The sequence below is a fragment of the Nyctereutes procyonoides genome, unplaced genomic scaffold (assembly GCF_905146905.1).
Source record: "Nyctereutes procyonoides isolate TBG_1078 unplaced genomic scaffold, NYPRO_anot_genome, whole genome shotgun sequence".
In the NCBI taxonomy this organism is placed as follows: Eukaryota; Metazoa; Chordata; class Mammalia; order Carnivora; family Canidae; genus Nyctereutes; species Nyctereutes procyonoides.
In genome coordinates this window covers 43,768,125-43,783,162 of record NW_026575131.1, presented here as the reverse complement: position 1 = coordinate 43,783,162, position 15,038 = coordinate 43,768,125, and the positions used below count along the sequence as shown (strand labels likewise).

General features: G+C 57.9%; 2 protein-coding genes across 4 annotated transcripts; both read right to left on the bottom strand.

Annotated features, from left to right (window-relative positions):
* LPAR2 (lysophosphatidic acid receptor 2) lies at positions 1-3,302 on the bottom strand. Of its 2 annotated transcripts, none has more exons than XM_055342633.1 (3): positions 3,147-3,302; positions 1,608-2,349; positions 1-883 (listed from the first exon to the last, which is right to left on the bottom strand). In XM_055342633.1, exons 2-3 carry the CDS (start codon positions 2,347-2,349, stop codon positions 570-572), a joined length of 1,056 nt encoding a protein of 351 aa, XP_055198608.1. In that variant the 5' UTR covers positions 3,147-3,302; the 3' UTR covers positions 1-569. The 2 variants fall into 2 exon arrangements, with proteins under 2 accessions (XP_055198608.1, XP_055198609.1); XM_055342634.1 differs by having other exon boundaries at positions 3,151-3,302.
* Positions 3,303-4,192: 890 nt separating this feature from the next.
* GMIP (GEM interacting protein) lies at positions 4,193-13,636 on the bottom strand. 2 transcript variants are annotated; one of them, XM_055344793.1, is made up of 21 exons: positions 13,504-13,636; positions 12,510-12,594; positions 11,973-12,048; positions 11,803-11,860; positions 11,378-11,503; positions 11,225-11,289; positions 11,010-11,117; positions 10,536-10,616; positions 10,262-10,432; positions 10,036-10,173; positions 9,519-9,715; positions 9,099-9,205; positions 8,936-9,025; positions 8,494-8,571; positions 8,271-8,425; positions 7,863-8,051; positions 7,629-7,766; positions 7,332-7,528; positions 6,584-6,971; positions 5,120-5,183; positions 4,193-4,989 (listed from the first exon to the last, which is right to left on the bottom strand). In XM_055344793.1, the coding sequence occupies exons 1-21, from the start codon at positions 13,520-13,522 to the stop codon at positions 4,616-4,618; spliced, it is 2,904 nt and encodes a 967-aa protein (XP_055200768.1). In that variant the 5' UTR covers positions 13,523-13,636; the 3' UTR covers positions 4,193-4,615. The 2 variants fall into 2 exon arrangements, with proteins under 2 accessions (XP_055200768.1, XP_055200769.1); XM_055344794.1 differs by lacking the exon at positions 13,504-13,636 and having other exon boundaries at positions 12,512-12,581.
* Between the last annotated feature and the right edge of the window lie 1,402 nt (positions 13,637-15,038).

Genomic DNA, 15,038 nt, shown 5'->3' with positions numbered 1-15,038 from the left:
TCTGAAGACCTCAGCAGAGAGAAAGGTTTACTCCTTATAGCACGTTCTCCCCACAAACTCCTCAATTCTAATAGGGACAGGCAGGACCCCAGAGGCTGCAAGGGTCCACAAACCTTTTCCCAGCTCATGCTCAGCACCCCTCAGTCTGCACCCCTGAAGAATCAGATTCAGGCAGATAGTGCATCCATGGTCCATCCTTGTCACCCTGTCGCACTGAGCAGAGTGGCCTGAGAGAGCTCTCATCTCTCCCATCTTAAACACCCACACCACCACAGACAGGGAAATAGTCCACAGGGTTTACCAGGGATGAGCGGTAAAAATAGAAAATGTCGGTTAAAAACCCCCACAACCTGAGATGATTGAAGGGCAGATTCCTGAATCCCTTCTGACTCTCTCCTGGGCATTGAGAGATGACCCCACTCCCCCAGGCCCTGGGGCAGGCTGGCAGTGGAGTTGTGCCATGGCAGACTGAAGGTCTGTCCTGCAGCTTAGGTAGAGCCAGGTGCATTCACCAGTGGTCGGAGGCCATAATCTGGCATTTGCAGCACCCCACTGAAGTGCCAGGTTGGCTAAAGGGTGGAGTCCATCAAGGAGTGGCCATTCTCAGGAAGCATGATGCGAGTGCTGGCACCTGTTCGGGTGGAGGGTGCATAGCGGGCAGACTCGTGGGTAGACCGGCGTAGGCACAGACAGCAGAGGAGGCGGCGGAAGGTGCGGCGCATCTCAGCATCTCGGCACGAGTACACCACGGCGTTGACCAGTGAGTTGGCCTCGGCCAGGAGTAGGAAATACTTCTCCACCGCCAGGACGTTGCAGGACTTGCAGCCCAGACCATCCAGGAGCAGCACCACCTGGCCTGGAGTCCAGCAGACCACGAACGCCCCTGTAGGATGGAGCCTGAGGTGAGCAGGGCTAGCTATTGGGGCCCAAAACCCACAGGTCAGAGCTCAGGCCTGGAAGGATCTCCAGAGCTCAGACAACAGCCGTGTAGTTTGCAGGGCAAGAACCGCCTGACACCTTTCTCTGATTTATCTGCCAGAAGGGATGCCTTTCCTAACCTGGTACACGGTAGACAGGGTGCTGGACATTTCTACATGAAAATTTGTTCTATTGGGGCGAAGGAGGTCATTGTGGGAGAGGTGTTACTTGGTGTGGGGAAAGGGGGTCATAGGGAAGAGTCACTCCTTGTTCTTAGGGGTAGGGAAGTGTATCCTTGCAGGATAACCTGGCTACCTCCCCCACTCAGACCACTCTACAGCCAGACTGACTTCATTACTCCCTACTAAGAACTCTTGAGGGCTTCCCACAGAACTCAGAACAAAATCTGACTCTTGCCTGTGCCCTTCGAGGCGGTGCTGACCTTTTCTCCTGCTTCTCTCCAGCCACACGGGCCTCCTCTCCTCTTTGGAGGCACAGCCCAGTCCTGCGGGGCTCTCACCTTCTGTTCCCTCTGCCTGGAACTCTTCCCTTCCCAGCATTCAGGTCTCTGCTCAGATGTCACCTCCTTGGAGAACATTCCCCACCCAAATCATGCCCTCCCATGCCTTGTGGGAGTTGGGGGGAGCAGGGTTCCCGCAACCCTGGGCCAGCTGAGGGCACTCACTCACCCAGGATAATGACAACGGTCTTGACCAGGCTGAGTGTGGTCTCTCGGTAGCGTGGGTGGCAGCTGACGTGCTCTGCCATGCGCTGCACCCTCCGCCTCACATAGAAGAAAATGCGGGTGTAGACAGCCACCATGAGCAGGAAGACAAGCAGGCTGGACAGGGCCCAGACAGCCAGATAGGAGCGGCTGAGCAGGGGGGCCATGCGTGAGCAGCGGTCCAGGGCACAGAGGCAGTGCCAGGAGTGGGCCGGCAGCAGCCCCAGGCCCAGTGCAGCCACCCACACCCCCACGATGAGCATGACGACTCGGCCTCTGGGCAGGCGGCTGTGCAGCTGCACAGCCATCACGCTGCGGTGCCGCTCCACAGCGATGGCTAGCAGTGTGGCCACCGATGCCGTCAGGCTCGTGTCCAGCAGGCCCTGTCGCACAAACCAGCCCTCCAGTGAGAGCCGGGCCGTGCGAGGGCCCGTGTGAAACATGAGGAAGAGGTAGGCCACACCAGCAAAGAGGTCAGCTGCGGCCAGGTTGCCAAGCAGGTAGTAAATGGGCTGGTGGAAGCGTCGGTTGGAAGCAATGGCTGCGATGACCAGCAAGTTGGTCAGCAACACCAGCACGCTGACTGTCAGCCCCAGGGCCACCACAACCACATCTTTGGGCCGCCAGTGGGAGCTGAGTTCCTTGCCACTGTTGTTGTAGAAGAAGCCGATGGTCTCGTTGTAGTAGCACTGGCCCATGGTGACCATCTGGGGGCACAGAGGGAGAGGTCAGTATAGGCGGCATTTGTTCGAAGGACACAGGAATGAGCAGCAGCCAGTGAGGGTGGGGGTCAGGACAGGAAGGGCAAGGGTCTCAGACTCGGGGTAAAGTGGCAGTGGTGGAGCCCAGGGTAACCCGGAAAGCAAGCTCCCTGGTGGAAGTGTGGGGGATGGGCAGCTGTTGCTCATTTACTAATAAGACCCTTACAAAGATTATCCCCGCAAATCAAATGACTGGCTGTTTGTTTTGACTTGAGCAAAATCAAACAAACGAAAACAACAAAAAATCATCTACTACCCGAGCGCGCCCAATCTGTACTGGGGGGGTGGGTGGCGGGGAAGGAGGGACAAAGCGCTAGGAGCTGTGCAAGTGGGTGAGGGACGGAACGCTCGGTGCTGGGATCAGTGCAGAAAGTAGAGCCCAAGGGGCGTGTGTGAGCAGGGTGGAGTCGCTGCTGGGACCCTGCAGGCGGTCCGTGCTGGAGCGTGGAAGTGACCGGGTCCACCAGAGCCGGCAGCGACGCGGCCCCAGAGGTTGGGCGGCGGGTTCCGGGCGCGAGCGTTCCCGAGGCGGGCGGGGTATCGGGCAGTCACGGGTGGGACGGAGGACCCTGGCGGTCTCCCAGACAAAGGGGGCGGCCAGGGAGGCGGCGGCCGCTGGGCCTCCAGGCGCCCCCAGGCTGCAGGAGGAGCTGGGGCGAAGGGGAGGAGGGGGCGGTGCCCGGGCCCCGCAGGCACGTGCCGCGCCCTCCCGGGGACCCGCGCCCACCCGCCACCGTCAGTACCGGCCTCCTCTGGGCGGCCCGTCACGTCGCAGACGGGCGGCCTCCCGGGGGGACGGGGCAGGCCCCAGACCCATAGCCCGGGGACCACCGCGGGAGCCGACGAGCGTCCGGGTGCGCTGGGCGCGGGCGCCGAGAGCCGGAGGGCGGGGTCCCGCCCCTGCCTGGGCGCGGCGCCCCGCCCCCGCCACCTGGGGAGCCCCGCCCCGCCCCCGCCACCTGGGGGCATCTCGCCTCCGCCGGCGCGGTCGGGGCGGGGTCTCCCGGAACCGCAGCCCCCCACCGTTTCCTCCCGGCCTCGCGGTCGCCCCTCCACTTCCGGCGCGGGACCCCCGCCCCCGTCCTCGCCCGCCTCACACGCACAGTTTTAGCCCCCCGGGGGCTGAGTCACTCACCGCACCAGGTCCCCGCCGTGACCTCGCGCCGCCTGGGCGCAGCTCCGGGTGGTCTCAGGGTCCGCGCCCCCGCCCGGCCCCACCCCACCCGCTCCCCGCCGTCCAATCCGTCGCCGAGCTCCAAGCCACGCCCTGATCCGACCGGGCTCCCACCGCCGGGACCCCCGCCCCGCCTCCGCTTCCCCGGCCCCGAGGTACCGCGCGCGCGGCCCCCGGGGCCCCACGGACCTCTCCGGCCCCGGCTGACCCTCCAGCTGACCCTCGGGCCGCGCTCGTTTCTGGAAATCCCACCCCCACGCCCTCCGCCCGCGGCCGCGCTGCCCCCTGCCCGGCCCGGCTTATGGCGGCCCTAGGCTCCCACGGCCCAGAGCACACAGCCCCATTGTCCCGGTTATCTGCACTTTGTTATATTTGTTTGATTATGCAGGACCGGATCGGGGACGTGGAGCTCCGGGAGGGACGGGCCGTTGTGACTCAGCCGGGTGCCCGGGCCCAGCCCGTACTTCTTGTAGGTGCTCAAGGATGTTTGGGGATGAGAGGGGGCCTTAGTTCCGCCAGTGGGTAAAGTGGGGCCAAAGGATGCTGCCCTCCCCTCTCTCTCTCTCATCACCCTTTCCTGGCAAAAAAAAAAAAAAAAAAAAAGACACTCAAGGGTATAAAGGACACCGTTTATTCCCAGGCGTCAGGCCCCAGGTGCCACAAGGATGTTGAGTCTGGGCTGCCCACTCCCTCCAAGAGCTGCTCACCTGAGGCAGCTAAGGAGGCAGGCAGAGGTGGGGGAGTGGCTACAACCAAAGTAGCAAAAGGTACCCCTGTCCCAGGGGTTAGAGACTAGAGTGGATGCCAAGGATCCCATGACTTGTAATGACCCTGAGTGTTGACCCTGACTAACCTCTGAACCTGAGTGGCCCTGATGCTTGGCAGTGACCTATGTCTAGTGGGGGAATACTGGTATATTGCTTCAAAAGGGGTTTTAGTCTCCCAGGCCATGTAGTCTTTCCTTGCAGGAACTCTCCAGTTCCCCCAACACTGAACACCTTCTCAGTCCTTTCCCCCTTGGTCAGAAGGCTGGGATGGTCAAAGATGGTCCTCAGCTTCCTCAGGTTGGGGGTCTGGGCAGCAGGTGGCCTTGGGCACAGCTTCGCTGGGTAGCTTGGAGAGTAGCCGGGCTGTCTCCTGGGTGATCTCAAAATGCTTGGGCAGCGGGGTGCGGCGCAGAGGGCTGCCCTCAGGCGAGGAGGTGACAGGGCCAGGTCCTCGCCTCCGCAAACTCCCTCGCGTCACTGATGTGATAGGGGTCTCCTCACACAATTTGGAAGCTACCAGGGCAAAGCTGGACAGCTGGTGGGTGATAGGCCGCGCTCCACCCCGGGGATATTTCACTGGCTGGCGGCTGAAGTGGCCACGGGATTGAGTCCCCAGGAGTGAGTCCTCTGGACCTTGGCTGGACACTGTGGGTTGGGATGGTCAATGCTGAGCACCCCTGAGTCCTCTGGATATAACCTGGGAGTCAAACCTCAGCCAAGCTATCCCAGGCAAGGACACCCCTCTGATTCCTGGGCTACCCCCCAACATACTCACCTTCCTCTTCTTCCTTTTTTGTGTCCTCAGCCACTTCTCTGTGGTCACTCTGTGGAGTTGGAATCTGTAGGAACAAACCCAAGACCAAAACCCCAATAATAAAATCCCAGTTCTTTGAGGTTCTCTGAGAGCTGAGGGTTTTTTTCTGGACATGTAAAAGGTCTTTTGCCAGTTTTGGTATCTGAGGGAGGTGATGCCTTTAACAGTACAGCTTGTCTCCTTGTGCAGAACAATATTATTCATCTCAACTGTGGACTCCATGAGGGCAGGAACGCCCTTGCTCAGCAGAGAGCCAGGCCAGGGAGTGACTTAGCCATGTCCGCATTAGGACCAGGTGAACTATCTGTCTCCATTCTGCTCTGCTCTATAACCTCACACCCACTTTTTTTTTTCCACTTTTTAATTTATCTGTACATCCTTCAGTTTATTCTTTAGCTAAATGCTAATAGCAGCTGGAGTTCTTTCTACATGTTCCAAGCACTTTCTGAGCCATTCCATTTCTCAGAGACCCAGTGCTCACTGACAGGCCCTTTGCCAGCTCTGGGCTGCTGTGAGGGGAGGCACATGCTCTCAGGAATGGTGTGTGTAGCAGGATCTGAGGGGCAGGGAAGCCATTAGTAGGAGTCTCATCTGTAAATGGTTTTCACTAACAGTATCTACCTCTCAGGGCTGCAGTAGAGATGATAGGAAGCCTATAAAATGCCCATGCACAGTAAGTGCACTATGTGTGGCATTCCACAGACCCCTCTTTGGCCTCACTTTCTACCACCTTCTCTTCACTAATTCATTACAACTCAAGGCTACATCCTACACACACCAGGCATGCTCTCACCTCAGGGCCTTTGCATTGGCTGTTCCCATTAGAACACCCTTCCCCGGATCTCCACCTGGCTCATTCCTCCCTCACATCTTTCCAGTCTTTGCTCAAATCCACCTTCTCCATGAGATCTGCTCACAGCATCCTATTTACTGCTACAAACTTCCCTCTGCCTCTCCTTGGTACCCCCAATGTCTCTTACCGTATGCTACCCTTTCTTTTATTCTCCATAGTACTTGTCACCTTGTAATGCCCTATAAACTGACTTTATACCATATTTCTTATTTGTTGTTGGTTTCTTTCCCGCTGGACTGCAGTTACCATAAGGATGGGGTCTCTGAATAATTTACTCACTGATGTATTGGTAATGCCTACTACAACAATACTTGGTACATAGTAAATGCTCAATAAACATTCTGTTGAAAGAATAAATAATCACCTATGTTAGTAACTCTGCAGAGCTGTACCCTGTTGTTCCTCCATTATTACCTTCATTATTATTACTCACCATTTCATTCCTCATGTGTAAGGAGAGAGGGAATGAAAGAGAACATTTTAAAGGCAAAGAAAGGAAGGAAGACAGGAAAGTGAGAGGATTAAATGGAGAGAAGGCCCTCCTCCTGTCTGCGGGCCCAGTGGGTTCCTACCTCAGGAGGCGTGGCCTCAGGATGCTTCTCCAAGGTACCATGGAGCTCAGAGTCTGGGTCGGGGTCCGAGGCTAGGACTAGGGGCAGGGGATCTGGGGCAAGGTTGGAGGGTGGTGGTTGAGGGTTGTTTGTGAGAGGCCCAGGAGCCGGACTGGGGTCTTGGGGCGGAGGCTCAGTGGCCACAGGGAGGTCGTCCATCCCAAAGATTTGCTCATAGTATACAATGAGGAACTCAACGAGCTGGGCCTGGTGCCCCGAGTCTAGTAGACAGGTGACGGAGCCAGCACCGGCTGCCCCTGGACCGTCCGGTGGCCGCAGCAGTGTTGGTCCAAACACAATGCCCAGGTTGTTGGCAGACATCTTGTTTTCCTCAAACTGTGCAGCCACCCTGGGGATGGTATGAGGAAAAAGATCAGGGCATGGAATGGATGGTCACTGGCCATCAGGAAGGCGAGGCTAGTAGGCTAGGCTAGTGACAACTTGCCCAAGTCATGGGTAAGTGGTCCCAGTCATTGAGACCAGCAGCTACACGCCCAGCAGTGGAGATCAGGGGTGAGCCCCCAAAGTCTGGAGTCATGTATTAAGATTCAGAGCTCAGAAAACACATGCAAAGATCAGAAGTCAGTGTCAGGGGTCAGTCCCAGAAGTCAGTAGTCATGTCAGTAGTCATGTGACATGTCCACAGACACAGTCACAAATCTGTGGCTGAGGTCAGAAGTCACATTTCAAGGTCAGGGACAGTGCACACCTGAACAGATGGGCCACCAGGTGCCGCAGGGTGTTGTAGTTAGAGTCAGGCAGCTGCACCAAGAGGGTCTTCAGCGAGCGGATAACCTCAGGGCTGGGGCTGGGGGTCCCAGGGTCGTGCCCAGGGTCTGCATGCAGGGTCTTAGCCAGAGAGATGAAGGCGTCGTAGAGGTGGAAGGGGACCACGGGGTCAGTGAGCTGGGGGTGGAATGGGGGGAGGGACATGGGTATAGGTGGGCTGCAGAGGGCCCTCAGCCTGAGCCCGCCCAGCCCCTGCCCCCAAGCATTGAGTACCCACCTCCTGGAGGAACCGCTTGAGAACACTCGAGACATCATGAGGCGAGTTCCCTGACATGTCCACCAGTGCTCGACCATTCTCAAAAGCCTGGCACAGCCGCTCCACACGGACCCGGGACCCGCTGACCCGATAAATGCCCTGCAGGGCAGGGGCAGGAAATAGATACTTGACTTCCGGTCTGGCTATCAAGAGGGCTGGGTCACTACTAGGGGTGGTCAAGAGTCAGGGCAGCACCTGCACACCCAGGGCACGCTGTTCTATCTCAGCCGTGCACCTGGTGATCACAAAGGGCACCTCCTCCGGGAAGTCCCTGGGCAGCTGCAGGAAGTCGACTCCAAAGAGGGGGGTCCGGGCTGGGAGGCGCTTATGTCCACAGAGGATCAGTAGAGTCTCCAGGCAGCGCTTGTGGCAGGTCAGAAAGCACTGAGAGGAAGGTCATAGAGTCAGGGAGGTCATCAGGGGTCAGTGGGGGGAAGAGAGGTCATAGAAATCCTCAGGGGCAGGGGACTCATAGGACACTGTTAGATCAGGGTATGTCCCAAGGGCAGAAAGGTCATAGGGATTTCAGGTCAGGGAAGTGCTTAGGGTCAGGGAGGTCATTCGGGTCAGAAGAGGTCATTGGTTGATGGGCTCAGGCCACACCTCCTCACACTCAGTCCCGCTGACCATGAAGGCTTCACATTCACGGCACTTGGCTGGGCCCCTTAGCCGTCGTAACCGGTGGGTTTGGGCCGCACTGGAGAGCGTCCACTTCCTGAAGGGGGTTCCTGGGCCGTTCTCCAGCCCATCTACCAGGTCTGCAGGGACACAGGGTCAGGGGTGCCTGGTCCACCCCCCGCCATGCCCCATCTGCTTCCAGCCTTACCGGGATCTCGCTCCTCAAAGTCATCTGAGGACTCAGTGCCTATGGATGAAACCTTCATCAACCGCCTTGTGCCAGAGCCTGGAGTCAGAGGGTCAAGGATCATAGAAGTCAGGGGTCACAGGGGTCATGGGGAAGCTGCAGGGCTAAGGAGATATTCCTGGTTTTTGGGTTTTCCACAACTACCCACAGATGCCCTTGGGGAAAGGGTTACAAGTCAGGAGGGAAGTCAGGTCTGATATTAGGGGTTGGAGAATGGGTCAGCGGTCTGTGGGGTCATTCAGAAATTGGCTCAAGAGAATGGATCATAGGATGAGGAAATAGGTCAGGGGTACAGGTAGGTCAGAGGTCAAATGACAGGTTAGAGATTGAGGGTCAGAGCCTGGGCAGCGTCTAGAGGCTGGTTAGAGGTAGGGAACGGGTTAGGACCAGATCCTGGCCTCACCTGGGCTGGAAGTGGGAGAGTCCAGGGACCGAGATTCGCTGCCACCGCCCACACTGTCCACATCGCTGCCTGGAGTTGGGCCTGGAGTCCCTAGGGGGAAACAGGTCAGTTAGGATGGACCCCTGCCCCAGCACCACTCCTGCCTCCTCCCTGCTATGCTTACCCTGCCAACTTATGCCTGTGTCCTCCCAAGGGCCAGCCTCAGCTGCACTTTCATCCAGCCGTGGGGGTGGGGGTCCAGAGGGCTTCTTTCTTATGTCCAGAGGGGAGCTGAAAGGAGTTTGAGGAGTCTGATAACCAGGAAACTGCTTTGGGATGACATCACCTATGCACTACATCTAGCACCCAACTCCAAGCACTTGCGTCTGCAAGCCTCGACACCCGTGAGCACCCAGTACAGTAACCCTAAAGTTTGGACTCTCCCAGAACAGGGATACCCACCCCCACAGATAAAAGCCTTGGGTACTAAACCAAGAACCGAGGCTTTGAGTTTTCTGATCCCGAGTATTCAACTTGGTGGTGCCAACAGCCTGCCACTGTCTATGGGGCCCATTCCTGACCCTGCTCCTGGGTGGGTCCCCACCTGTGTGCAGTGGGCATGAATTCCTGGAAGGAGAAGGCAGGTGGAGGGGGTGGTGGGGCCTCAGGCTGCAGCGCTCTCACGAACTCCTGGTAGCGCTGGCCAGCCTCAAAGGGCTCACAGCATTCGGCCAGGGCAGCGAAAGCGCGGGGGCCACGTTCCGCCTGTGCCCCTCGCAGCCCGAACAGTCCCAGGGTCACCTGCAGGGGTGGGGACTAGGTCAGACTTCAGTGAGAGAGGGACAGAGCGTGACCTTTAGAGACACCCAATGTGGTCAGGGTCTAGGGGCAGGGCAAGCAATGAGAGGCAGCTGGGGCAGGGCATGATCATATCCTGGCCCGAATGGGGGGTAGAGACAGGACCCCAAGTCGGTGGCACCAAAGCTGAGGTGTGGGCAGGGACTGAGGGCAGAAACTGGCTGTCTGGGGAGAAGGAGTCCTAGGCCCTGGGGATGGGTTAGGGGCAGGCAGCCGGCTGGGGCCAAAGGAGAGTGTGAGGCAGCAGTGGGAAGGGGTCTCACCCGCCTCAGCACTTCGTCTCCCTGCAGCACCAGCTTGCGCACATGCGACACGATCCGCTGCTTGGCAGCCTCCAGGTCTTGTTGCCGTGCGTTGGCTTCACGGACAGAGGCCTGATATAGCGCCACGGCCTCCTGAACCTAGGGAAACCAGGGCCAGGACACATGTGGGACAAAGTATGGGGCTGGGTGCACCAAAGTGCTGGGGAGCATGGCACCAGGTCCCCACCTTGGCCTGGGCCTCCTCTCGAGATCGCCGCCGCCGCTCCTGCTGTTTGCTGGGCCCAGGTGAGGCCTGAGGTGCCGGGTCCTCAGGGGATGCCTGGGAGCGAACCCACAGGTCCTCGCTGCGCTGCACATACTGGAGCTGGGCCCTCCGCAGTGCCTGCACTGCCTCATTCTGGGACCGTGGGGGGGGGGTGGTAGGGACAGAAGGGGACAGATCAGAGCCTCTTCCTCTCCTCCACCTCCAGCCAACGCACTCACCCAGCCAGGCTTCTCACCATCCGCTTCTGCTCTTTCAGCCACTGCTCCTTAAACTCCTTCCGCCATTTCTCGATTTCAGTTCGTTTGGCTGCTAGGGGCTGGCAAGGAGGACAGATGGGGGGCTGCTTCAGGGCCGCCCCAGTCTTTCTGCTCCTTGCTACCACGTGTCCTCTTTTGGGTCTGCACTCTCTCCCCCACCCACTGGCCCTTCACCTGATCCTTTCTAAAGCCTGGACCCACATGTGCCAAAGCTCTCTGCCTGGGATCACTCAGCAACCCCTAACCCCATGCCAAGCCCTGCAAACAAACAAAAGCACAGTTTTGCAATTGCACAGGAAGCTTGGTTTGAATCTCTGCTGGGTAACCTTGGGCAAGTTCCTCAGCATCCCTGGGCCTCAGCTTCCTCATGAGCAAAATGGCACTGATGGTAGTGCCTTCCTCCTAGGGAGAGGGGACTGGAATGAATAATGCATGCAGCAGGGCCCCCTCACCTGGTAATAATCTCTTTTCTGCTGGGCCACTGTTTCCATGGCCAGGGCTCCCAGGCTTAGGTCATGTTCCAGAAACAGGGTGTAGATGTACTGCAGTGGCATGTGGCTCTGGGGTGGGAAGGCTGGTGTTAGAAGATGCTGAGGATCTAGGGGGTCAGGGCTGCGGTTCTGGAGGGCTTGGGCCCTGGGGGGAGGGGGGGTCTGCTCATGGCTACCTGCTGGTGGATTGACACCTTGCCAGCCTCGGCGATTTTCATGATGCTTTTGGCAAACTCTAGCTCTGGGGGAAGACAGCAGGGGTCTGAGTTGAGCACGGTGTAGGCACTGCCTGGGCCCTGGAGCATGGGGCAAGGCAGAGGGGCCCTCACCAAGGCTGGCTCTCTTCTCGGTCCAGGCCAGTAGCTCCTTGGCGTAGCGGCTCCAGGTCTTGGCATAGTCCAGAGCTGCATCCACGCCCCCCTTGGTCCGTATGAGCCGCAAGTCCAGTTCCTCCCCTGGGGCAGAAAAGTGAACCTCAGACCTCTGAACTCTGACCTTCTGTGTTAGCTTTCCCTGAACCCCAAGATCGGCCAAACCAGAGACCCTATGGCTGCCCCAAACACCCGTTTATGATCTTGTCCAGGTTGCAATTTTATACTGATTCTCCACTCAGACGGGGGCTCCCTAAGGGGAGGAGCTCAGCTCTGTCCTGTTTACTGCTGTGTCCCTGGCATACAGAACAGGCAGTGGGTGATGACTAGTTGAAGGAGGGACTCCTCTCTGCCCTCATTCCCTCGGCCCCAAAGTCCCCTACCTGTTAGGGGTGCAGAACCCTCCAGGGAAGGGCCACTCCAAAGGCTGGTTTCATTGGTCTGAAGGGGAAGGAGGCAGCATTCAGGAGCAAGCAGAGCAGAGGCCTCAACCCCTAGAGCCCCTCCTCCTGGAGGACCCCCTCCTCCCTGCCTCCTTGGTTCCACCCTTCACCTCAGTGGCTGTAGGGGTCTTGTCAGATTCTGGGTCTCCTGAAAGCACGGGGTCTCCAGGCGGCATCTCAAGGGTCCTGGGAGGTAAGGGTGTCAGGATACCACCCTCCACCCAGTCTGTCTTGGTTAGGGGTGTTGGGAGTCCCCAGGGCAATCTGAGTGGTAGTCCTGGACATATCACCTCTGTGACATCTCTTGTATCTGGGAGGCCTGAGTGGTTTTGCGGGGAACCAGATGAGTTTTTTTAATGGGACTTGAGGGAGTTAAAAGGTCCCAGGTGAATCTGGAGTTCATAGAGTAGAATTATAAGGATCTGAAATGTTTTAAGGGATCACAAGAAGAATATATGGGGGTCCTAGGACCATTTGGGGGATTTCCAGTAGGTTGGGGTAGAGGGCTGAATTTTGGGATTTTTCATGTTTTGGAGGGACCTATCTTGGACTTCTCAGGTTATTTGGTAAGTGGATCCAGATGTTATAGGTTCCTAATGAGGTACCTAAATGGTTAGGGATTTGGGGTGGCCCAGGTTTAGACTCACACGTTCCCCAGTGAGATCTCAAGGTTGTCCAGGCTCCGGAAGATGTCACTGTACCTCTTCCTGCTCTCGGGAGCCAGGGGTAGCCCTGGGGGAGGGGAGTGTCATACATGGACCAATTGAAGCTTCCCTCCACCCACAGCAGCACCTAGGCCCTTAGCCAGTTGTTTGGAGGGGAGGGAGAGAGAGTCAGTGTTCTGGACCTGTAGAGAGTGTGGGGTGGGTGTCAGAGTCAGGATTGAGGCAGTGTGGCCTGGGGTGAAGCCAACTCAGGGCAGGCAGATGGACTCAGGCACAACCCAACACAGAGACAGCTGCTCAGAGGAACGGAGACACCCACACACACATGGGCCCAGAAGCAAAGCAACAAAACAGATGCCCCAGATGCAGCCACACTGTCCCTGGGGAGAGAGCCAGCTTGACAATGGAACCACATGGACCTCAGGCCAGACAGATGGAAATACACGTGGGAGAGACCGGCACAGAGCCTGTGGCACAAACAGACCAAAACCAGAAGAACATAAAGACCAAATGACACTCAACATGCACAGCAGAGACACAAAGACAGCCAGAAATACAAGTCAGACCTGGCCACATTTCTGCCACAGCCCCCCTTCTAGGGAGCCCAGATCAGCAGTGCCCACTCCCTGGACTATGGAGGAGCCGAGTGGGGATCCTGCCGCGTCGCCCTCTCCATCAGCAGTCGCGACACCCTGCCCCCATCACAAATATCAGAAGCAGAAGCAGCCACTTCCCCTTCCTGGGCCCCCTCCCCCAGGCATCCGGGGTGAAGACTCCAAAGGGGGAGGGGGTCAGAGAATGATGTCCTGGGCCCCCTCGGTTTGGGGGTACTCAGGTGGAGGATGCCCGTGTCCCTCCCGTTTGGGACTCCTTCACCACTCTCTGGACAGAAAGGGATAGCCGAGACCACTCAATTTAGGAAGTGGGGTACAGCTGGGGGAGGTCCCTCTCGGATCCCGTATCCCGGACCGCCTACCCGGCTCTGCTGCGTCCATCGCCCGGCCCGAGGATCGCTCGGCGGGGACCGGGGCTGGGATGGGATCTCGCGCCGGCGGGGCCCAGCCCCTATTTCCTGCCGCGGCCGCTGCCGCCTCCGCCGCCGCCCGGGTTCCGCGTAGCCCCGCCCGGCAGAGGCTACGCCCCGCCATCGAACACGCCCCTGCTCCGCAGAAGCCCCGCCCCCGGCTTCACCTCGGCGGGTCGGCCACGCCCCTGAGGCCCGGAAGCCGGTACCGCTCCCCGAGCCCAAAGAGCCCAAAGAGCCCAAACACGCGGGAGATGCTGTGGGGCCAGGGCTTCTAGTGCGACCACCCCCTGGCTCCATGCCTGCCAGGGTTCTCCTTGCCAGATCTCTCTGCGTGGGCCCCAAAGCCCCAGCACACTCCCTGGTCCGGAGCGCCTGTTCCCTGAATCTTCCACACTCCACCACCCATTGATTTCTCTGCCCAGGTGCCTCTTGGACCCCTGAACCCATCCAGGCTCCACTGGGTCCATGGAGCTGCCCAGTGGAAAGGCCTGATGTCAGGCTTTATTCCAGCGGGATCTTAAATCCCCCAATGCTCTAGGGCTGCAGACCCCTGCTCTGGGGCACCTCTAGTGACCTTGGAAGCTGAATGACTCTTGAAGCCCTGATTAGAGCACGGCTAGAAGTGCCCCTAGCACCTCTCAGGTCCCAGAGGTCACAGATCCCCACCTGAGCACCTCAAGAATCATTCCCAGCAAACAAATTCCAAATCTAGAGCTCTCTTCTCTGAGTTGCCTCAAATTGTTTCAGGGATTCCAAGTGATCATAACAGCCCATCTGTCCAGTGGGTTCTGGCACCCCTAAACCTACATACACTTTGGTCTGTGCCAAGGGCCCGTGTGAGGCTCACAGGCATTCACAGATGGTCCCTGACCATTCCGTTTTGGATCCCAAGGCTTTCCTTGGACTGTGGACCACACTCCTCCTGATAGCAAGCTGGACAAGGGACAGACTGCTGAGAATGATCAAGGGGTGGTGAGCCCCTCACAGATAATCAGCAGGGAGAGAGTTTGTCTTGAAGCCTGGGCCTGGGATTCTCACATCCAGCTTGTCAAAGTTATACTTATGAGGCACCTGGGTGAAATCAGTCAGTCAAGCATTTGCCTTTGGCTCGGGTCACAATCCCATGCTGAGCATGGAGGCTGTATCTCCTTCTGCTACCCCTCCACCCCCACCCCCTACTTATCTTAAAAATAAGAGAAAGAAAAACAGGTTTATAACTTTGCTTTCTGAAGTTCTTAGCTGTTGAGAAGGCAGGAAATCTCCCACGGCCATGACTCTGCTCTCATGCTACCTACTCCACAATTCCGGAGTTGTAAGGAGTGCGCACCCTCTGACAGATGATAAATGACACCCCACATAGCACAGGGCCCCTGCGGGTGTGACCCGAGTTAGTATCTGCAATGATTTGGAATCAAATCACACTGTGAGAGGAAGGAATGCAATACTTCACATATCCCTAAAGAGGAGAAAATGCCATTATCCCT